This window comes from Bactrocera tryoni, chromosome 1, assembly GCF_016617805.1.
Source record: "Bactrocera tryoni isolate S06 chromosome 1, CSIRO_BtryS06_freeze2, whole genome shotgun sequence".
NCBI lineage: Eukaryota > Metazoa > Arthropoda > Insecta > Diptera > Tephritidae > Bactrocera > Bactrocera tryoni.
The window spans coordinates 11,733,982-11,754,517 of NC_052499.1; the positions used below are offsets into that span (position 1 = coordinate 11,733,982).

The 20,536-nt window shown below is 38.7% G+C and overlaps 1 protein-coding gene across 1 annotated transcript; it reads left to right on the forward strand.

The window, feature by feature from the left end:
* The first annotated feature begins 2,127 nt into the window (after nt 1–2,127).
* LOC120782693 lies at nt 2,128–19,461 on the forward strand. The gene is made up of 6 exons (XM_040115092.1): nt 2,128–2,164; nt 16,884–16,979; nt 17,054–18,512; nt 18,571–18,681; nt 18,744–19,056; nt 19,123–19,461. The coding sequence occupies exons 1-6, from the start codon at nt 2,128–2,130 to the stop codon at nt 19,279–19,281; spliced, it is 2,175 nt and encodes a 724-aa protein (XP_039971026.1). The 3' UTR covers nt 19,282–19,461.
* The last annotated feature ends 1,075 nt before the right edge of the window (nt 19,462–20,536 follow it).

Here is a 20,536-nt window from a genome sequence, read left to right on the forward strand (position 1 = left end):
TAGTGATAAAATTATTATTAAAAAATATAAAAAATAATATACATATTTATTAAAAATTAATATATAAGTATATACATACTTATGTATACATTTTTATTAAAAACAATAAATAAAAGTAATATATTTATTAAGAACCATATTATAACCGTACTTTAAAAAAATAAAAAAAAAATTGTTTCTAAGTAGATTTCAATATATGAACCGAGAGTATAATTCAGTGATATGCAATGCTTTCTTTTTACCACTGAAAAACTAAGTCCCTTAATCATAAAGAATTACGGTAAATTAATAAAAATCATCGTTAAAAATTTATCTACTTATTTCAAGCAATAATAATTTTGAAAGTTGCTGTTCATCGTTGATGCGCTTCAACCCGCTCAATATACTAATCTTGGTACCGGCTTGTCTCCAACTGTCATATTGATGACGTAAGAGCCGAACGGAATTTGAAAAGCTTTTACGGCAAAGCTTTGTAAAGTCAAAAACCTGATTTTCTGGCTTTCCTATTTTTTGATGAACTTTTCGGCGCTTGATCCTGACGTTTGCTACTTGAGCTTGTACAGAAATAAAATTAAAATTGTTGTGAAATTTTTGCGAAATGTTCCACTGTGCGACATATAATAGACACGGTGTTATTATTAGCAGCATTAGTTTGCCAGAAACAAACAATAGCAATGCTGGCAGCCACTTTAGCTCAACAACTTCAGCGTCCGCGACGACGCAGCGCGGTAGGCAATGCCTCAACGTCACAAGCGCATGCGCAACTGACGTGTGCACACGCGCACAAAAGCCAAAACCGAAAAGCAAGCCAATAACAACAAGTACAATACATGGCAGCAACTCGGCAGACAACGGCACAGCGACAAAACACAAATTATTTTTACGGCACAATTCAGTTGGTGAAGTGCAACAAGCGGCAACAGAAGGTGGTACGTGGCGCGCGCTAAAAGCTCCAAACGACGAACCGAGTGCGAGGACATTTGCTATGTAAAATACATGCAAGCCCAAAGCGTATTGTATTGAAATCAGATTTACAGCTAAATGTGGGTAAAGGCGAGCCAAAGCGAGCAATATTAAAGTAGTGAGGTGCCTGTGTTGAAATTTCGGCGTGAAAATCGTTTGGATTTTGAATTTTTAATATAACGGATTGCGACATTAAATACACACACATATATATGTGTATACATACACTCGCGAAATATAACGTGGTATAACGAAAGCGAGTGGCGGCGCAGAAGTTGTGATAAATTACCGTACAAATTATAATAATAACACTTATTGTTGTTGTTGTTGTTGATTTAGCAAAAGTTTACTGCAAAACGAAAGTGAAACTAATATTTGCTGCAAGTCGTAGCGTGTGTTGAGCGCGCTTAATTGTTGGAAAAAAAATTGCAACAACAACAAAAACAACAAATGTGATGCTGTAATAAGCTGAAATGCTTATTTGCGTCTCTCTGCTGTGCGGTGTATTTAACTAATAATACCAACAACAACTAACAATTGCAGCGAGTTAATCAACACAAGTTAAACACTGTGCAAATAGTTACATTTGCTAGCAACACAAATAATCGAACAACAAGTGCATAAAATCATAAATTATTACAACAAAATCTGAATGTGCAAATCGCCGTATAAAAGTAGTTAAATTTAGCTGCGCAACACTTTCATTTTCGTTGCCAGCAACAAAACGTTTTGAACAACAACGCGTCACATGAAGGCCTCGAAGCGCGCTTTCGTGCGGTAGTTGCCAAGTGTCAGGCATTCATGGCCAATTAACAGGCCAACCGACAGGCCGAGCGTACAGCCACACTGCCAGCAATTGCAACATATAAGTGTTGCTACTACTATTTGGCCGGTTTCGAAATTGACGTAGCTTGGAAGTACCCAGCAACAACGGCAACCAGTTGCAGGATTTCCGAAACGCAAAAGTGCAAAAATCTCACAACACTTCCGGCACTAAAAACTCATTATTAAACATTATTAAGCACGCTAGGCACCGCTAAAAGCACAAAGCTCGGCAACAATAAAAATTATTAAAAAAAAAAATAATAAAATAAACTATTTTCCAACAAGAGGTGACAGTAAATTGCACAAAACGGCGCCGAAACGCTGAGCGTATTAGACAAAATGCATTTCGCCACAAGCTATCTGCTACTATGTGTTGGTAAGTATTGTTTAATCAAAAAAAAAAATATATTGTAATAAAAAAAATATGTGACCTGGTTTACGGAAAGGGGGCTTAGGTGTCAAAAAATCAATTTTCACTTTTTAGTTGATTCGGATGGAAGATGAGTTGTAACAGCTGTTTCCCAGAAAACTAGTTTTCGCACGTTAGCTCCCTTTTCGTAGACCAGGACACATATATGTATTCACATATTTATTGGGTAGTCGAAAAAGTCTTTTCGTATTTCTAAACAAACTTCAACTTATATTTTTTCCTTTAAAATGAACTTTTATGAACCAATATAATATAATATAAATGATATTGACAAAATACGAAAAGACTTTTTCGACTAACCAATATATTGAGAATAAAAAATGCTGCCATAAAAAACAGCAAAATCAACGCACAGTTTGCCATCTTTCATTTACAACACTGTATGTACCCTTGCCACCCACGGACAACTTTACCTTTAGACCGCATGGAGAGCGCTCATTGTTGACCCACAAGCGGCACTTGGCTGAAAATTATTTTGTAATTGAAAATAAAAATTACACACACAAATTTGCATTCGAAAATAGTTTAAAGTGATAGCAGCGCACGCAAACAAAAGTAAACAAAATTATTAGCAAATTCGTTGCTATTTGTCAGCAAATAAATTACAATTCAGCAGCTGGTAACCTTCGTTGACCAAAACGCCAATGAAATGTGCAAACCTAACATTTGCCAATCAGCAGCGGCAGTCTCAAGCAGTTACAATGTCACAAGCTCGAAAATAGTCGCTGAATGCATGCGTATACATATGTATGTACATAAAATACAAATATTCATATGGCCACTCAAGCTAAAGAGCTTGACAAAAGACTTAAGCAACGAACTTGCAGCCGCAGTCGAAACTCGCTGCTTCTGTTGTTCTGTGGCGTGAAAGTGCCTTTGTAGCATAGGCAAGTGCTAATTGTATTGCTGCCTTTATGTATATTTTATTATTATTTTATATTTAATTTGAAAGAAGTTGACACAATTAAGACGAGATTTTCTGATGAATTATTAAAAAGAGTATTGGCGAAAACTTTCGCTTTTCATTAGCAAATAAGAATATGTTTGAAATGTGAAAAAACTTTAACTTTAACAGCACCAAAGTTATAATACCCCTTACAGCTGCATTTCTTATAACATAAAAGGGTATAAAGAGAACACTATATTGTTTATAAACAGCCGGTTAGATTTTTACTTGATTTTGTTGGGTCACTTTGTATGGTAGCTGTATGCTATAGTGGCCCGATCTCAATAATTTCTTCTGAGGTTGTAAAAATGCTCCGGAAAATAGTCTATGCCAAGTTTTCTAAGGATATCTCGTAAAATAAAAAAAGTTTCCCATACAAGAACTTAATTTTGTTGGGTCACTTTGTGTGGTAGCTATATGCTATAGTGATCCGATTTAAATAATTACTTCTGAGATCATAGCAGGACTTTGCATAAAAATCTCTGCTAAATTTCCTGAAGATATCTTGACAAGCAAAAAAGTTCCCATACAAGAACTTGTTATTGAGCGTTCACTTTCTATGACAGCTATATGCTATAGTCGTCCGATTTAAATAATTTCTTCTGAGGTTGTGTAAATACTTTTGAAAATAATCTGTGTCAAATTTCCTAAGTATATCTCGTCATTTAAAAAAGTTTCCCATACAAGTACTTAATATTGGTCGGTCAGTTTGTATGTCTGCTTTAGGCCATAGTGATCCGATCACAATAATTACTACTGAGATTGTGAAAATGCCTTAGAAAATAAACTGAATCAAATTTAAATGTATAACTCGTCAAATGAAAAAGTTTTCCATACAAGATTCAGCTCGTCTAAGGTAATCGAAAAACTCTTTTCGTATTTCCAATCAATATCCAACATATTTTTTTTTTATATTTATAATGAACTTTAATGAACCAAACTATGTACCATTTTGGTCGACCACTTTTTGCCATTTTTCCGTCAAATGTCTTATTTATATTTAAGTCCACAACTTTACTCACTATCCAAGGAAACCTGGTATACACGTATGTATGCTAAAATGTTTCCAATGTGTAAAGCTGGTGAACGTGTCAGGAACAAGAGCAGCTCAAAGCACATACAATATTTACATTTAATAAATATAATAATAATAATAATAATAATAATAATAAGTAGCGGCTATAAAACCAAATTATTAGCGGATAAAATGTACAACAAAACGTGTACATATTTACAAAATAATATGCATATAGTATATAAGTAAATATGTATGTAAGACGACATATGCAAATAAAAGCGAAAACAGGCGAAAATAAGGAAACACTGTCAGCGGGGTAGGTGGAAGCAATCACCGAAACTGGTTCCGTGACTGAGGAAAAGAAAGTGAAAATTATTCACGCGAAGCCGCCGCGGTATGAAGTGGCCATGTCTTTGTTGCTGTTGTGGTTTTTATTGCTTTTTTTGTTCATCTTTATTAGCGTTGTTATTTTTATTGCTTATTTAGTTTTAATTTGTAGACGCCGCATGTCGTTGTTATTTAATTTTATAAATGCAGAAATTGCTGTTGTTCGGCATTTTTTTGTGTTGACTGTGTGTGTGCGTCTTTTTGTATTAATTTATTAGTTTTTATGTTGCACAAAATTATAGAAATTCCGATGCACAACAATTTGGTTAATTTCAATTTGGACTTTTTGTGTTTTGCTGGCAGCTCTTTTTGCCATTTTAGGTTTGTTTAATGGTTTCATTCATATAAAATTTTGGTTAAATGTTATTGATAGGTTTTAAACGTTAATCTATTAACTACAGTCTGGTATACGATTACTGTATTTTTGGCAATTTTTTTCTAATTACGCGTATTTGTACAAAGAGTGTGTCTAATAAAGCTTGATAATAGATTTATTGCTGAAAGGTAACAGGTCAATTGAAAAGCCCACAGATCAACATAGTAAAACAAAAGTTTATTTTTGGCGAAATTCGTTTTCTTATTCAACATAGTTTTCTTTAAGGATCCACCTATTGTAGCGACCCTTCAACTTTTCAATATTAATTTATTTGCAGGACGATTGCTTCTTTGCTTTCAAATAGACCTCAGTTACGGCGATCACCTCTTCATTCGACGAAAATTCCTTCCCAGCGAGCATTCTTTTAATATCTAAGAACTGGAAGTAGTAGCTGGGAGCTAGATCTGTAGAATATGGTGTATTTGGAAAAAATTCGATGTCCAATGCATGGATTTTCGCCATCGTTTCACTGACTTGTGGCACGGTTGCATTGTCTCGGTGAAACAGCACTGTCTTTTTCTTTAAATGCGGCCGTTTTCTTGGCGATTTCGTACTTCAAACGTTCAATAACGCTTTGTAATAGTCGCTGTTGATGGTCTTTCCTTTTTCAAGGTAGTCAATAAAAATTTATCCACACGCATCCCAAAATGCGGATCCCGTAACCTCGCTAACCGACTCTTGCGTTTTTCCACGTTTTGTAGCGGGTTCATCATCTTCAGTCCACTCGAAAGAGTGTTGTTTGGACTTCATAGAGAAATGATGGAGCCATGTTTTATCCATATCGACGCAAAAAATCGGGTTTATCGCACTCGAACAACTCCAAACAGTGCTCCGAATCATCAGCTTGTCGTTGTTTTTGGTCAGAAGTAAGCTCGCGCGGCAACCCCTTCGCGCAGAGCTGTCTCATGCGCAAATATTCGTGAATGATGTGATGTACAGGTTCAGTTGATGTCTTCAGATTGCCTGCTATTTTGAACAAATTCACTTTTGGGTAATACAAAACTGTTTTTTGGACTTTTTTGCTGTTTTCGCCAACAAGCTCCTTTAGTGTCCACAGCGTTCACCGTCTTCGGTGCTCAGTATACCAATTCTTGATGATTCATATTCCTGAGGCAGAGACCACACATTATTTTCACAATTATTATTTTCACAATAACAAAAGTACCTTCACTCAAAATGATATAATTCACAAATTAATGATCCGACAGCTGTCAAATTTATACACGCGCCTTTTGAAGGTAAAGGCTAACTTAAAATCATATGAATTTAATTCTAGTAGAGCCATCTATGCGTCATGACGGGCACTTTTCAATTGACCTGGGAGCATCGTTTAGATCAAACTTCGGCTTTGACTGTGAGTTATTTTTTACTCAAGAAAACACAATAATTATCTCTATATACGGATACATATATACTTAAGTGATTTTTTTTAGTACGTTAATTGTTCGCATGATTTTGTGCCAGTCTTAACTTCCACTATGCCGAAATTCGTGAAAGTATCGTGTCAAATAAAAAAATCTTCCATCAAAGATCTTGTGTTTAATCTCCACTTTGTATGGCAGCTACAGGCTATAGTTGTCTGGTCTGAATAATTTCTTCGGAGATTGAATTAATGTCTCAGAAACGTATTCATACGAAATTTCTGGAAGATATCTCGTAAAATAAAAAAAATTTCCTTGAAACACTTACGTCCGATTGGTCAGTTTGTATGGCAGCTATAGGCTTTAGTTGTCAGATATCAGCGTTTTTGACACATGAGTAACTTTTTGGGAAGAAAAAGCCGTGTGCAAAATTTCAGATCGATATCTCAAAAACTTATGGTTAGTCCCTCACATGTATACAGTTAGCTAGATTGACAGACGTATGAACGGACGTGACTAAATCAACTCAGTTTGTCACGTTCATCGTTTACATATATATACTCTATAGAGGATCCCCCATATTTTTGGAAAACACATCTGCTTACAATAATAAAAAACCTACCATCATGCAAGCGGAACCCGGAATTACCGGTGAAACTTGGTGTTGTGCTACCGTCTGACGCATTTTATTACAACACTACTTTTTCATAACATTATTGCATTAAATTTTTTGTTATATGCCTGCTCTGCACACCATTACCATATATACTACATATATTTCATGACAGTTGGGTCGCATGCGCCACCTTCTTATCTTGCACATTTATCTCTTTGCGCGCATTGGAGGCAAAGAGGCGCAGCTGCTAGTTCGTTTGTAATATGGCTTTTTTCACTTGAAATTTTATATGCACTTTGGTTTTACCTCTGCACACACCAGCTTGTTATTGTTTTTTAGATATTTAATACCAACTGCCGGTTGTGTTTTTATTGTCTCAGCCGAGATGTAATTGCCCGGATTATTGCCGCTACGCTAAGTTAATCCTCCAGTTATGTAACTGAGGAAAAGTACAAAAATAACGGTTCACGCAAGCATCTGCAACAATAAAAAATACACATATAGAGGAATTCAAGTGTCCACCGATGCGATCGTTGAGACAAATCCACAGTACTCACTTTACGGCGAACGAGTTTTTCCAAATACAAGGGGCTGCATGCAAGCGTGGTTATTTGCAAGTGTGCTGTAATACCTTTAACAACTGTCGTACTTGAGTATCTGTGCGCAACACGACCGTGGCAGCATCCCAGCAGCCGCCAGTTCCATGACGCGTTTAACTTTGGCGGCAGATGCAGCATGACGACTGCAATGAATGGGCAAGCGGATGTAAACGAGTACACAATAATTATCTCTATATAAATACTTGAGTGTCTTTTTTGAGTACGTTAATTGTCCGCGTGATTTTGCGCCAGTTTTTACTTCCACCTTTGTGTATGAAAACTATATGACAAAAAGCAAAACATATAAATAATACCAAAAGGAAAAATGTGCAAGTGCATTGTATTACCAAATACCATATAATGCTTATTACGTCGTATTGTGATAATAAAAACAGTGATGAAGTTCGAAAATTGCGGTCATGACACTGACTTTCGCCATCACAATGAGACGAGTGTCTTCTGGTGTGGGCAATGCATTTTCGCTTTGAGGTTAAGCTCTCAAGGCATATCCTTGAGAAAACATTAAGTTATTAATGGTAACTCGCATAAAATAACATGACTTTTGAGATCGAAGCAACGAGATGCTTTTCTGATCCAAATTACTACAGATTTTTGTTAACAATACTTCCTACTGTGGTTTATTGCGAATGGTTTGGCACCTTGTGTCCTCTGCGGGGTTCTCGAATATGAATGTTGTTCTAACCCCTATAGCAAACAAAAAATTAATTAACTTCGGCATTACCGAAGCTAAAACTCTTCATAGATGCATTGAAGCATTCCATATAGTTACATATGTATATGTAAAGGGTCACGGTGGTGTTCTTGCCAAAACCAGACAGCAGAACATACAGTAACGCTAAAGACTTTAAGTCCAAATGCCTCACCTCATTCATGCCGGAGGTCCTAAAAAGACTAATAGATATACACATCCGATGAATCAAAGCGGATAACTTATCGGGTCAATAAACTGAAACTGTTCTACACATGATGGTTAAAGTGAGAGAAAAATTATTACACCTCAAGCCATATATAAAGGCTGCCTTTCTTGACATAGAAGGAGCCTTTAACAACATAGTGATAAGTATAGTCATTGAGCCTCTGAAACATGGCGACATATGTTTGGTATACCACATAGTGTGCAGATTTATACAATCGATGCTTATGTCGGCTCAGCGACACGAACAAGTTAGCAGAGGGACTCCTCACTAAGCGGCATATGTACTAGCCCAACTCAACGGAGGTGAAGGAAAAGCATTAGCTTATAAAGAGGACTTAATAGGTTTCTTTTCCTTTTACAATCAGTGAGATCATGGAAAGAGCTTTACGGAGGTTACACCGCGGGGTCTCGGACTGGGGGTTAACGCTGGTAAAAATCGATGAATAAAACAAAACTACCTCAATGTCAACTTCGCTCACTATAAGTCAATAGCCACTCTAGAACTCTGTCGATACCATGCCCGCTTGTAACGATCAGGAGGAAGCTCAATAAACAATTTGCTCAAAAATAGATCGAAATCCACAAAGCTTTGCGGGATAGCGAGACAACTATGATCAAATTATGACAACATCAAAACTAAGGACTTCATACATAGGTACAGAAAAAGTATATAGTTGCCCACACCAGAAGACACTATCTAGTATTGATTGGCCATTTGGAGAATATGCGCTAAAACTGGATATGCTTTTCATTCTCAAATCCACTCAGCTCGTCACGCTGACAAATGATGATATAATTTATTTATACATTAAAGCGGAGGATGGAGCCATGTGTGTAGAAGTTCACGCAAGTGAGGAAAGTTCTCTGAGCGCAATTCACTTGTTAGTTGCCAAGAAACGACTCAAGCAGCTCACGACTTCAGGTCTTAGACCAAGTATCCTCTGGGTAGCCAAAAAAACATCCGTTTGAATGTGAGCTGAAGTGGGAAGGGCGAGTCACCCCTTTCCAGGGTTGTGTGCTAGGTTTGGGACCAGCCACGTAAAAACACACCCCCCATTTAAAAGGTCACAACGGCCTTGTATTAAGAATTACGATATAAGGGTATGAACCTGGCATGTTCGATACCTTAATTAGGAAGGTAAAGGCTGGCATCACCGCCGTTCAAGGAGTGCGATGGACGGGACAAGGATTGAGACGGATAGGTCCTTGTGGCATTTACTACAGTGGCCATATAAAGAAGTGCAAATTCGGGGTGGGATTCATGGTGAGGGATAGACTTCATCGCCGAGTCGTGGCATTCACCCCAGTGGATGAACGCCTTGCCCCAATTCGCATCAAAGTGGAGTTCTTCAACACATCGCTGATTTGAGCCCACGCCCCGACGAAGGAGAAGGAAATTGTGACCAAATATGTCTTCTATGAGTGCTTGGAGTGCACCTATGAGTGCTGCCCCCGCCACGATATCAAAATCCTGCTTGGCGTACAAGTCCAGGTGTCTTTGACACAACGGTCAGTCAGTTTTAAAAATCGCTGACTAGAAACCGGTTTTAAACACACAGTCTCTTAGGCAATATTATTCAGAATGATCTGTAGAATATTTCCCGCATACGCGAATATATAGAAAAAGAATCGACCCGCTCTAATCTACATATACTTTCTAGTGTGTTCGACGTTGACTTCTGGGTATTATAAACTTCGTGATAAGCTCTTTGCTCACGGATAGTTGACTTTGTTAAGTTTCCAAAAAAAAACTCTGGATAAAAATCAGTTAGCAGTGTTACGTATGTACGCTTTCATGTTTTCGCCCATACAATTTCCGGTATAAATATATAGAGGAAGAGTAATTTTATGTTTCAAGAGAGCCCCACAAAATAAATGTCATAATTAAAAAGGTTTTCACAAAATGTTAAAATAATCTGAACTGATTGTTACTTCACATTCAAAAAGAAAATAATTTATACGTAAGAAAAAGCACACCAAAAACTCAACAATTTTATGTAACAAAAATATTTTCAGCATTTTCAATGTACTACGAGATAATTATGAGCTTAATAGTACGAGTATTTGCACAAAATAAAAAAAAAAAGAAACAAAAATAAATAAATCATTTCAACCATGTTTACCTCTAATTATATTGGAAAAATATGAGCTTTTGTGCTCGCACCCGGCTATTAGCGTTCGTAAACATTTCGTAAGCGTCGTGAAGTGAACTAATTAGTTTTAAGCACAACAAGATTTTTTGTGACTTCGTTTTGGTTGTTGTTTTAAATTTCATACTTTGTTGTGCTACATGCCACAGTTATGCAAAAGTTGAAGTAAGCTGAACGCGATGCGTCATGCTTATGAAATACTCATACATACTTACATCCGATAACAGAAGGTTAACATTTTTGTACCACCCTTTTTTACTGATTTTCCGTTAACTTCGGTTTTTATAACTGCGTACGCACGCTTCAGGAAAGTATGCCGTAACACGCCCGCCTAACTATTTTGACATGCACGATGCGTAACGCTCAAATATGTGTACATATGCCCCAACACAGCTAACCATTTTCTTTATGCACTCGTAAACATTGGGTTATACTCGTATGTTATGTGCACCCGGCTGGAAAATTGTAAAATATTGGGTAGTCGAAAAAGTCTTTTCGTATTTTAAACAAACTTCAACTTATTTTTGTTTGTAATGAACCGAATATGTATCATTTTGGTCGACCACTTTTTGCGATTTTCTGACATTAGAGACATTATTCCATCAGTGTTAAACTTTTCTGGTTTCTCGTCGAAAAACTGTGACAAGTAATTCACAGGCTTCTCTTGAAGCCAACTTTACTCCATTAAAGGAGTTCTACATTGACCGAAATAAATGGTAGTCTGATGGTGCAAGCTCAGGGCTATATGGTGGATGCATCAAAACTTCCCAGCCAAGCTCTACCAGTTTTTGCCGAGTCATCAAAGATGTGTTTGGTCTATCGTTGTCCTAATGGAAGACGTAGTCCTTTCTGTTGATCAGTTCTGGCCGTTTTTTTCTTCGTTTGCTTGCTTCAATCTCATCAGTTGCTGGCAGTAAATTGTAGAATCAATCGTTCGACCAGGCTGGAACAGCTCATAGTGGATGATTCCTTTGCAACCCCACCAAACACTCAGCATAACCTTTTGAGGCGTCAATCCTTAACTTGCGACCATTTGTTGAGCTTCACCACGCTTGGGCCATGATCTTTTTCGCACATTATTGTCATATTGGTCTCGTATTTTCGTCTCCTGTTACCATTCGCTTCAGAAATGGTTCGAATTCATTTCATTTCAGCAAAGAATCGCAGATGTTAATTCGGTCGATTAAAATTTTCACAAACAATTCCTGTGGTACCCAAACACCGAGCTTCTTTTTGTAGTCAGTCTTTTTTCATTGGTTGAAAACTATCTGATGATGAACGTTAAGTTCCTTAGTGATGTCATGGCTGCTTATGTGATTGTCCTGGTCGATAGTTTCTGTAATTTCGTCGACTTTGTCAACGATAGGTCGTCTAGAGCGAGGTGCATCTTTCACATCGAAATTTCCTGAACGGAGGCGAGCGAACCATTGTTGTGCTACACGAACTGATACAGCATCATCTCCGTGAACTTCACAAATTTCATTGGTGGCTTGCGTGGCATTCTTTACTTTTTTATACAAAAATTTCAAAATATAGCGAATTTCTTCACTATTTTAGTTCATTTTTGAACAACTGTAACTTTTTTTCAACTGCCCCCAATTTAATTTTTTTTTGGTTCAATGAAGCTTAAGATCTTACCTTTCCAACGCTATGTGGTATGACACAATGTGATTGGTAGCACTGGAGATATGCCACTGCAACGACAGCTATTGACAAGAACCGAAAATACTTTTTCGACTACTCAATAAAAAGTTAAGTTAAAAAGTTCATAAAAAATACTGTTTTCTATTTAATTTAGATCATTCCAGCTATTAACCACGAGTTCGTCACTTATTCACTAACACGCCTTCGACTTTTTATAATTTTGCTAAAATATTTCCTGCTGGGCATGCGCTTACGCACCTGTGCTTTTGTCCAATGTGTTGTCTGTTGACTAGGTCGTCTCCGGCTGTTTACTTTACGCGCATTTATTTAGTTTGTTACTCCGTCCATTTGACGGATTTTATGATTTCAATGTGAATATGTAAGCACATATGTCCATATAAGTATGGATGCGTGCTGCGTCATACATACCAGTTGAGGTTAAGTACTTGTAGGTTGTTAGATATATAGGTTGTTGTTATATGACATAACTGTAAGTCACATATAATTGTTGCATTTTGTTGTTACCTCGACATAGTATTGGTAATGGATGGAGAAAAATCATTAACAAAGATGGGCTGGGAGTTTCGCAATTCATGAGGCACACCTTCGCATCAGTTTCGTTTCTAAAATAGGTTGGGTTAGGTAAGTAGTCTGATTTCTCGTGAGGCCACGAATACAACCAATTGACAGAGACGCTTGTTCGTTGTGATTCCCAGAACTCCTCCCAAAAAAGACCGTAGCATGTCGACAAAACGACTAGAGTCTGTCAGTAGTTGCGGCAGCTAATATCAAATCCACATGCTTCAACTTTGGTCTGACGAAAGTTGGATAGTGGAGGAGAAAATGTCTAGGTGTTTCCAACTCATCTACATCACAAAAAATTTGCTTACTCCAAAATCTTTAGTCTCATCGCTTCAGGGCCAATGGCGTAAAGTAAATAAATGAGAATTGCATTGTGACCTATGGTCCATTGTGGCACCGATGGCATAGTGTTTAGTTAAGAGCTAGAAGTTCATCACAAGTGCTGCTTGTTAACCAACACTTGATGAGCTCGCGGGTAGCCCAAAGATCCGGCGCCTAAATGCCCGAAGATGGGAGAGTCACTGCTCGCTCCTTACTGATGGAACTTGGGTTTGGGTGGTTTTTCTTACAAGCTCATCGCCTTACAATTTTCGTCGATTCCACTGTGGCCAAATACGCAGCTACGTTTAATATGGTAATAGCTTGATGCTACTCAGTGAAGTCATACACTGCTTGACAAGTTTTGAACTCACTGTCAGCGAGCTCAAGGAGGAGGCTCAAGAATATATTCCTTCCTATGCTGGTGAGGTGGCCGTTCTGGAATGCATTTTAATTCCTATTCTGTTTCGTTGTTTATACCCAACTGTGGTTTTATATAATCGCCAAAATAAGCATGGGATTATTCTGTTGAATATTATCATTAAGTTATAATACTATAGATTCATAGCCAATTTGAAAAGCTTTGGAATGAAGAGTTATCAAAGTGTTTACATACATAGTTCAATGTTATGCTAATGTACATACAAGTATACATATAAAGAGTGATCCATTTCGAGGTTCTCTACTTTTTTAAAGAAGAAACTTAGAATTTTATGGGGAATGTTTATTATCATTCAACATTCTTTGGCAGCTGTTTTTTGAAGTTTATCTCTTTCAAATGTTGGCCGCGGTTACGTTTCATCCATCCGTTGAGTCCAATTTTCCAATTTTGACAAGTCCTGTATTAAAGCGTGACTGTCCGCAAAAGAAAAAGTCTAACGGTGTGATATCACGTGAAAATTTCTGCTGACCGAAATGTTCCCTAAAAAATGCATTGATTGATGCGATGTGTGGGAAGTAGCACTGTCTTGTTGAAACCAAATGTCGCCGAGATCACGAGTTTCAATTTCAGGCATCAAATAGTCGGTTATCGTGACGCGATAACGGTCGCCATGATGATTCCACCGGTCCACAAACCACATGAAACCGTTATTTTTCTGGATTAAATGGCAGCTCTTGCACCTCTTCAGGTTGCGCTTCGTCCAAAATGTGGAAATTTCACTTGTTTACATGCCGTTTGAGCTAGATATAGGCCTCATCGTTGGACAAAATTTGGCTCGAAAACGTTGAATCTTCTAGCAACTTTTCATTTCCCATAGGGCGAAGCGATGTCGCTTCAGTTCTTGCACAAGCTGTATTTTGCACGCTTTCAATAAGATAATAAGATCTCGACGTAAAATGCGCCAATTCGTTCCATACGTCAGTCCGAGTTGCTGCGAATGGCGTCGAATCGACGCTCCACGGTCTTCGTGTTCACTCTCAGCCACGGCTACTATATTTTCTTCACTGCGTGCTGGACGTTGTCTATACGGTCGAATATTATCCTATAATGAATGCTTGGTCTCAAGATGGATAATAGAGTAGTGTTCTTTTGATTGTTTCCAGCTGGCACAGTATTAACTTCGCTTCCGATTCGTCTAAAGAGGCTACTAGCTTTGTTAACCCGTCCGCCTTTTTGTTGCCTTGCAAAGTGCGTGAGTATAAAATGTTCGGCTGCAACCGCACTTACTCGCTCTTTTTTTGTTGTTATTGCATTTTTGTGCGAAAAACTGTGTCACTTTCACTCGCAGTCATAAAAAACTAAAATTTACACAAAAGTACATATATTGATGATATATAGATAGCCACCGAAGTGCACTTTAAGACGCAAAACCCACTTCAGTGCACCAGTTTTCACCAGCGTTGTGAGTAATCAATGAATCATTAAAATGTGGGAATTCCTGAAAAAAAGTGTTTCAACTTATTTTTATGCTCTTAAAATTTTTGAGTGGTACTTTTGATATTTTTTAAATTTAATTGCCAACAAACAAGAAAAATAAACAAAAAATTGGCTTGCTAAAAAGCGCAAGTAAACAGAAGCACATAACCTATAAGATAAACTTACACAACAGGCTTATGACCATATGCAGTCGATGCACGAGCACATACAGTACATACATACATACATACATTTTCGCATTGCATCATGCAGACTTGGCTGTTACAGCATTTTCGACAATTTTTCCTTTCAGTTTGACCCAAAAATGCTTTAAGTATTTTAAGACTTCATTATTTAACAGTTTTCACACGAATTGTGCAATAATATGCGGGTTTTCTTTTCGAATTGATCGTTCACAGTAGTGTATTTAGGTTAGTTTCGGTTAGGTTTTGGGATTAGTGGATTTGCTTTTGTTTTATTTCCAAAAATAAAATTGTACAATTGTTGGCGAAAGTATATGAAAGTTGCGAGTGTGGCGGTAAATGACAGCACATTTGGTGTAATACTCGTAAGTTCCCTATTACTTTCCGATATTCATGGTTGCACATTCAAATCGACTAATAAAAACTGAGTTTCTCGAAGTCATTAGTCTTTCCGACGATAGATTTAAGGTGGGGGGATTAAATTGTTTCCATCAACTACAGTTTTCTACTTCCTAACCGTAGTAACGTCTGCTTTATGGATGTCTAAAAGGTAGCAGTAGTTCTACTCCTCCGTAGCGCAGCCTTCTCCATAGTGATGACTATTCACTACGATTGTAAGGCGCGTGAAGGGATGTCTGGACTCTTTATCTCTAGCATCTAGTTATTTTATGATTAGATTGATTTGTTTGCCTGACCACAGCAGTATTGCAGGAAACTGTGAGGCTGTAGAGCTTGCCAGGACAGGTACTTCAGTCTCAATAGCTGCGGAATAGGAACGGCTCGGAGCTCAGTGGGCTGTTTGTGCTTTAATACCATACTCTAGGTCTGAGCACAGCTCAGCAAGTGTTGGTCAACTACCAGCAGCGGAGCATTCCAAAATCTTTATGGCCCAGAATAAACCGAAAGAGGTCTAGTGAGCTCTTCGCTCCCAGCAAGGTCAACCTTTCAACAGTGGTAGAAGTTCTGACTGGAAACTATACGATCGAGGTTGATGCGGTATTATTGATCAGCTTACCAGACGTCAGCTTTATCAGCTGTTTGTAAGGAGATGCGTTAAAATTATATCAACACTTCCTTCGCGATTGTCCCGCTTTTGCCAGATCAGGGCAAAAACATCTCGAGTATCATATTTTTAGACATTCAGGGGAAATAGCGAAAATAGAAATAAAACATCTAAGCTGATTTGTGATAGGTTCAGGTCGTTTTGCCGATACCCAACTACAGCAGTTTTTCGTCTGGCTTTACAAAGAACTGAACATAACAGTTTAAGTAGTGAGGGTCAACCTAATCTAACCTAATCTAACCTGGCGTAAAATTTATAGTGCCATAGTATGTGCTTTACAATTGGTGTATTGTGGCCTTAAGCCTCGATCGGTTGGAAATGAAAATTCGCTCATAACATACTTGATAGGTATTTAAAGTCTTTCTTATGTTGGCCGTTTTTGGACCGGCTGGACTTTGAAGATGTAAATAACTTCGGAAATTCTACTTTTTAGACCTGTTTTCTTTTGTAAAATATTTCAGGATTAAATAAAACACATTATCATGGTAATAAGCAAGTATTTAGGCTAATCTAGTTGCATGATTTTCCATTTCCTTTCCTATTCCTGCCAAAATATATTAATTTTTATTGCAAATACTTAAAAATTTTGGTTTCACTTCAATTTCAGCGCTTTCTGCTACTTTTCTCGCCCAACAATTATGTCATGCGGCCAAGCCCGATTCAGATGATGACTATGAGCCGCGTCACTTGACCAACGATCAATGTAAGTTACGATGCTTAAGTGTCGTTGTATTTAGTTAAGCATATAGCTTGGATTCATATCTACTTTTAAGGCAGCGTCTTTTTTTCAGTCGCAATCGGACTCACCATTCTCACACGACTACGCGAGAGATGATGCTGCAGTTAGACGAAAAGGACGTGTGGAGACACACAAAGTGACGGAATTGAATCGCTTGCAAGTGAACACCGAATCAAGATATTCCGAGTCTGATTCTTCTGATTCGGAGTCGGAGAGTCGAGATGCTGGCTCGGAGTACGATGAGGATGAGGATGGAGATGAGTATTATGAGGATAGTGGTGAAGAAAGCAGCACAGACAGCAGTAGTGGTGAAACACTGCCTCGTTTATTGTCGCAATCGGCATTTAATCGTATTTCTGAAACTTTGGGTGCACTCAATACAATGGGTCATTTGTTGGTGGACATTACACGAGGTGGCCATGAACCTAAACCGGAAGCACATGAAGAGCCCATAGTGAATGATGCAAGTGCTGGAGTCATTGCCTCTACCGCTCTAAATACATTTAGTACTCCGAGTTCTCCAACTGTTATTACAACCACAGCAACGCCATCTAGGAAATTTAATGATATCAATCCGACTGCGAAAATTATCGCATCTCAGCCAATTGAGAACAATCTAATAAGCGAACAGAAAGTTACGGAATTGTTGACTGCAGACAAACGTGTGGGAGAAACGGGTACACCAGCCAAACCAATGTTTGTGGAGACTAAAGAAATCAAGAAAAAGAAAAAGAAGAAGAAGAACCGCAACAAGGTGAAGAAACCTGCATCCGAGTCAGCGCTTATTGCCACCAACGGGCAACTGCAACAGCTAAACAAAGTATCAACAACATTAAGACCGACCACGACGACAATGCCAACAGTTACCCAATCAATAGACCGTTCTGATCAAGTGGCCGCAACTACTGAAGATGTTTCTGCGAAAGATGCGGAGAACTTTTGTAAAACACCCAGCGGTCGACCCGGGCGTTGTGAAGATTTGAGCAGTTGTCCCGCCTTATTATTAAACTTGAGCAGTCTCCGCGAGTCACTCTGCTTTAAGAGCCTATTCGTACCGGGTGTGTGTTGTCCCTTACCGGAGTCTTCAGCTGTAGTCACGACGCAACGGCCACTCAAGCTGACAACGAAAGCGCCTACTACGGCACACACAACGAAACGGCCAACAACACGAAAGCCAGCTTCCTCGCCAAGTTTGGTTTTAATACCGCAGTTGAAACCTTCTACTACAACAACAACGACAACGCAAAATCCACTAGGTAATGAACTGGAACTTATAGGCAATAATAATATTGTGGACCCTGAAGAGTGTGGACAGCAGGAATATTCATCGGGCCGTATTGTGGGTGGTGTTGAAGCGCCGAACGGTCAATGGCCATGGATGGCGGCAATCTTTTTGCATGGACCCAAACGTACCGAGTTCTGGTGTGGTGGTTCGCTCATTGGCACGAAGTACATTTTGACAGCTGCTCATTGTACGCGAGACTCGCGGCAAAAACCGTAAGTCATTATATGAACCTCAAAACTTTATAAGTGTGTTTCAAGCAACTCTTTACAGTTTCGCAGCGCGACAATTCACCGTGCGACTAGGCGATATTGACTTATCTACAGATGCTGAGCCCTCGGCGCCGGTCACATTTACCGTGAAGGAAGTGCGTGCGCATGAACGGTATGTAGACGGCTGGTTTGGTTTGCCACTAGTATTTAATATGTGCCTATTTCTCTTCACAGTTTCTCACGTATCGGCTTCTATAACGACATCGCCATTTTGGTGCTGGACAAGCCAGTGCGTAAATCCAAATACGTGATACCGGTTTGCTTGCCGCGCGCCGGACGTGCGCCACCCAAAGAGCGTTTGCCGGGTCGTCGTGCGACGGTAGTTGGTTGGGGCACCACCTACTATGGCGGCAAGGAATCGACCACGCAACGCCAAGCTGAGTTGCCTATATGGCGTAACGAAGACTGTGATCGTTCGTACTTTCAACCCATAAATGAGAATTTCGTCTGTGCTGGCTACTCGGATGGTGGCGTGGATGCCTGTCAGGTAACCCAACATAGCTATATAAATTGTTTTACGTTTTCATTATACAATATGGCACCATTCTCTTAGGGCGACTCTGGTGGTCCACTTATGATGCGTTTTGAGTCGCGTTGGGTTCAACTCGGCGTTGTATCGTTCGGCAATAAATGTGGCGAACCTGGATACCCTGGCGTTTACACAAGAGTTTCGCAATACTTGGATTGGATTCGTGATCACACGCGTGACTAGGCGCTAGAGACAATGTATTGTCTTGGAAAATGTTGTTTTAGTTGTAAATGTTTTTTTTTAACTAATTTAAATAAGGTTACGAATCACTAGTCTACATAATTTTTTATGTGCATCGCGTATTTACATAGTTCCGATATTTATTAACCTTCTAAAAAACTCCATATTAGTTTGTATAGAATGCATAAATTATTGACAAGTTAATATATGATATAATAATAAAAAAAAACTTTTAATTACTTTCAACCGTCTAAGCAAAGTTCAATGAGATGTAAGGTAAAGATGGAAATCGATTCCAGCTCACACCTGAAACAAAAAAGGGTTCGGGTTGGTACTGGTGCAAATTACAAGATTTACTAGAGCAGGAACTATTTAACGCTATGTTTTTTTTGTATTCTAGAGCAGGAAATATACGACCCATTGCTTTTTTGTATTGTGTTCTCGCAGAACACTTGGTAAAATGATGAATGCCGCGCCGTCATTATAGAGAAAAACGCTGTGTACAAATCGACCCTACAACCGCTTGTCACGAGGGCTGTGAAATAATAGCACCGTGGGAAGAGGAAGGATGGGAGACATATTTTCAACAAAGGAGATAAATTAAGACAGTAAATAATTGGTTTAAATGCCGGGGTCGACTTCTGTAAAGACAGAAATGGAAACCTGAAAACAGACACACAGAGTACACTCGAACTCGAAATTTGGAGGGAACACTCCTCGAAACTGTTAAACGGCGAAAGCCATTGTCGTCCCGCCACTCGACCAAGACGAGGTGAAAACAGCTCTAAAGCGGCTCGATGGTCCGATGAACTACTAGCTTAAAACCAGCAACGAGTAGCTGGAAAGACGCATGTTCCAGCTGTAGGGTATGATTAAGTCGGATGAATACATATCGAAAAGAAGGGAGCTCCCGCAGTCTGCGCTAATTATCACGGAATCAGCCTTCTTAACGTTGCATATACGGTTTTTTCAACAATATTGTATTAGAATAAATGATACTTATCAGCATGCCTTTACACCTGGCAAATCTCCCTACACCGGACTTCCATAATCCGTCTAGTCCTGCTGATGACCCTTGACAAACAGATCGACACCCATAACTTTTTTGTGGATTTCAAATCCGCTTTCGTCTTTTTCAATATAATGCCGGAAAAAGTGATACGTGCCACTAATCTGAACCGCAGTGTCCCTGGTACTCTAAAAGTATGAAGCTACTGGCGTACGTAGAGCTGGTCAGCCAGAACAACAGAGCCGTTAG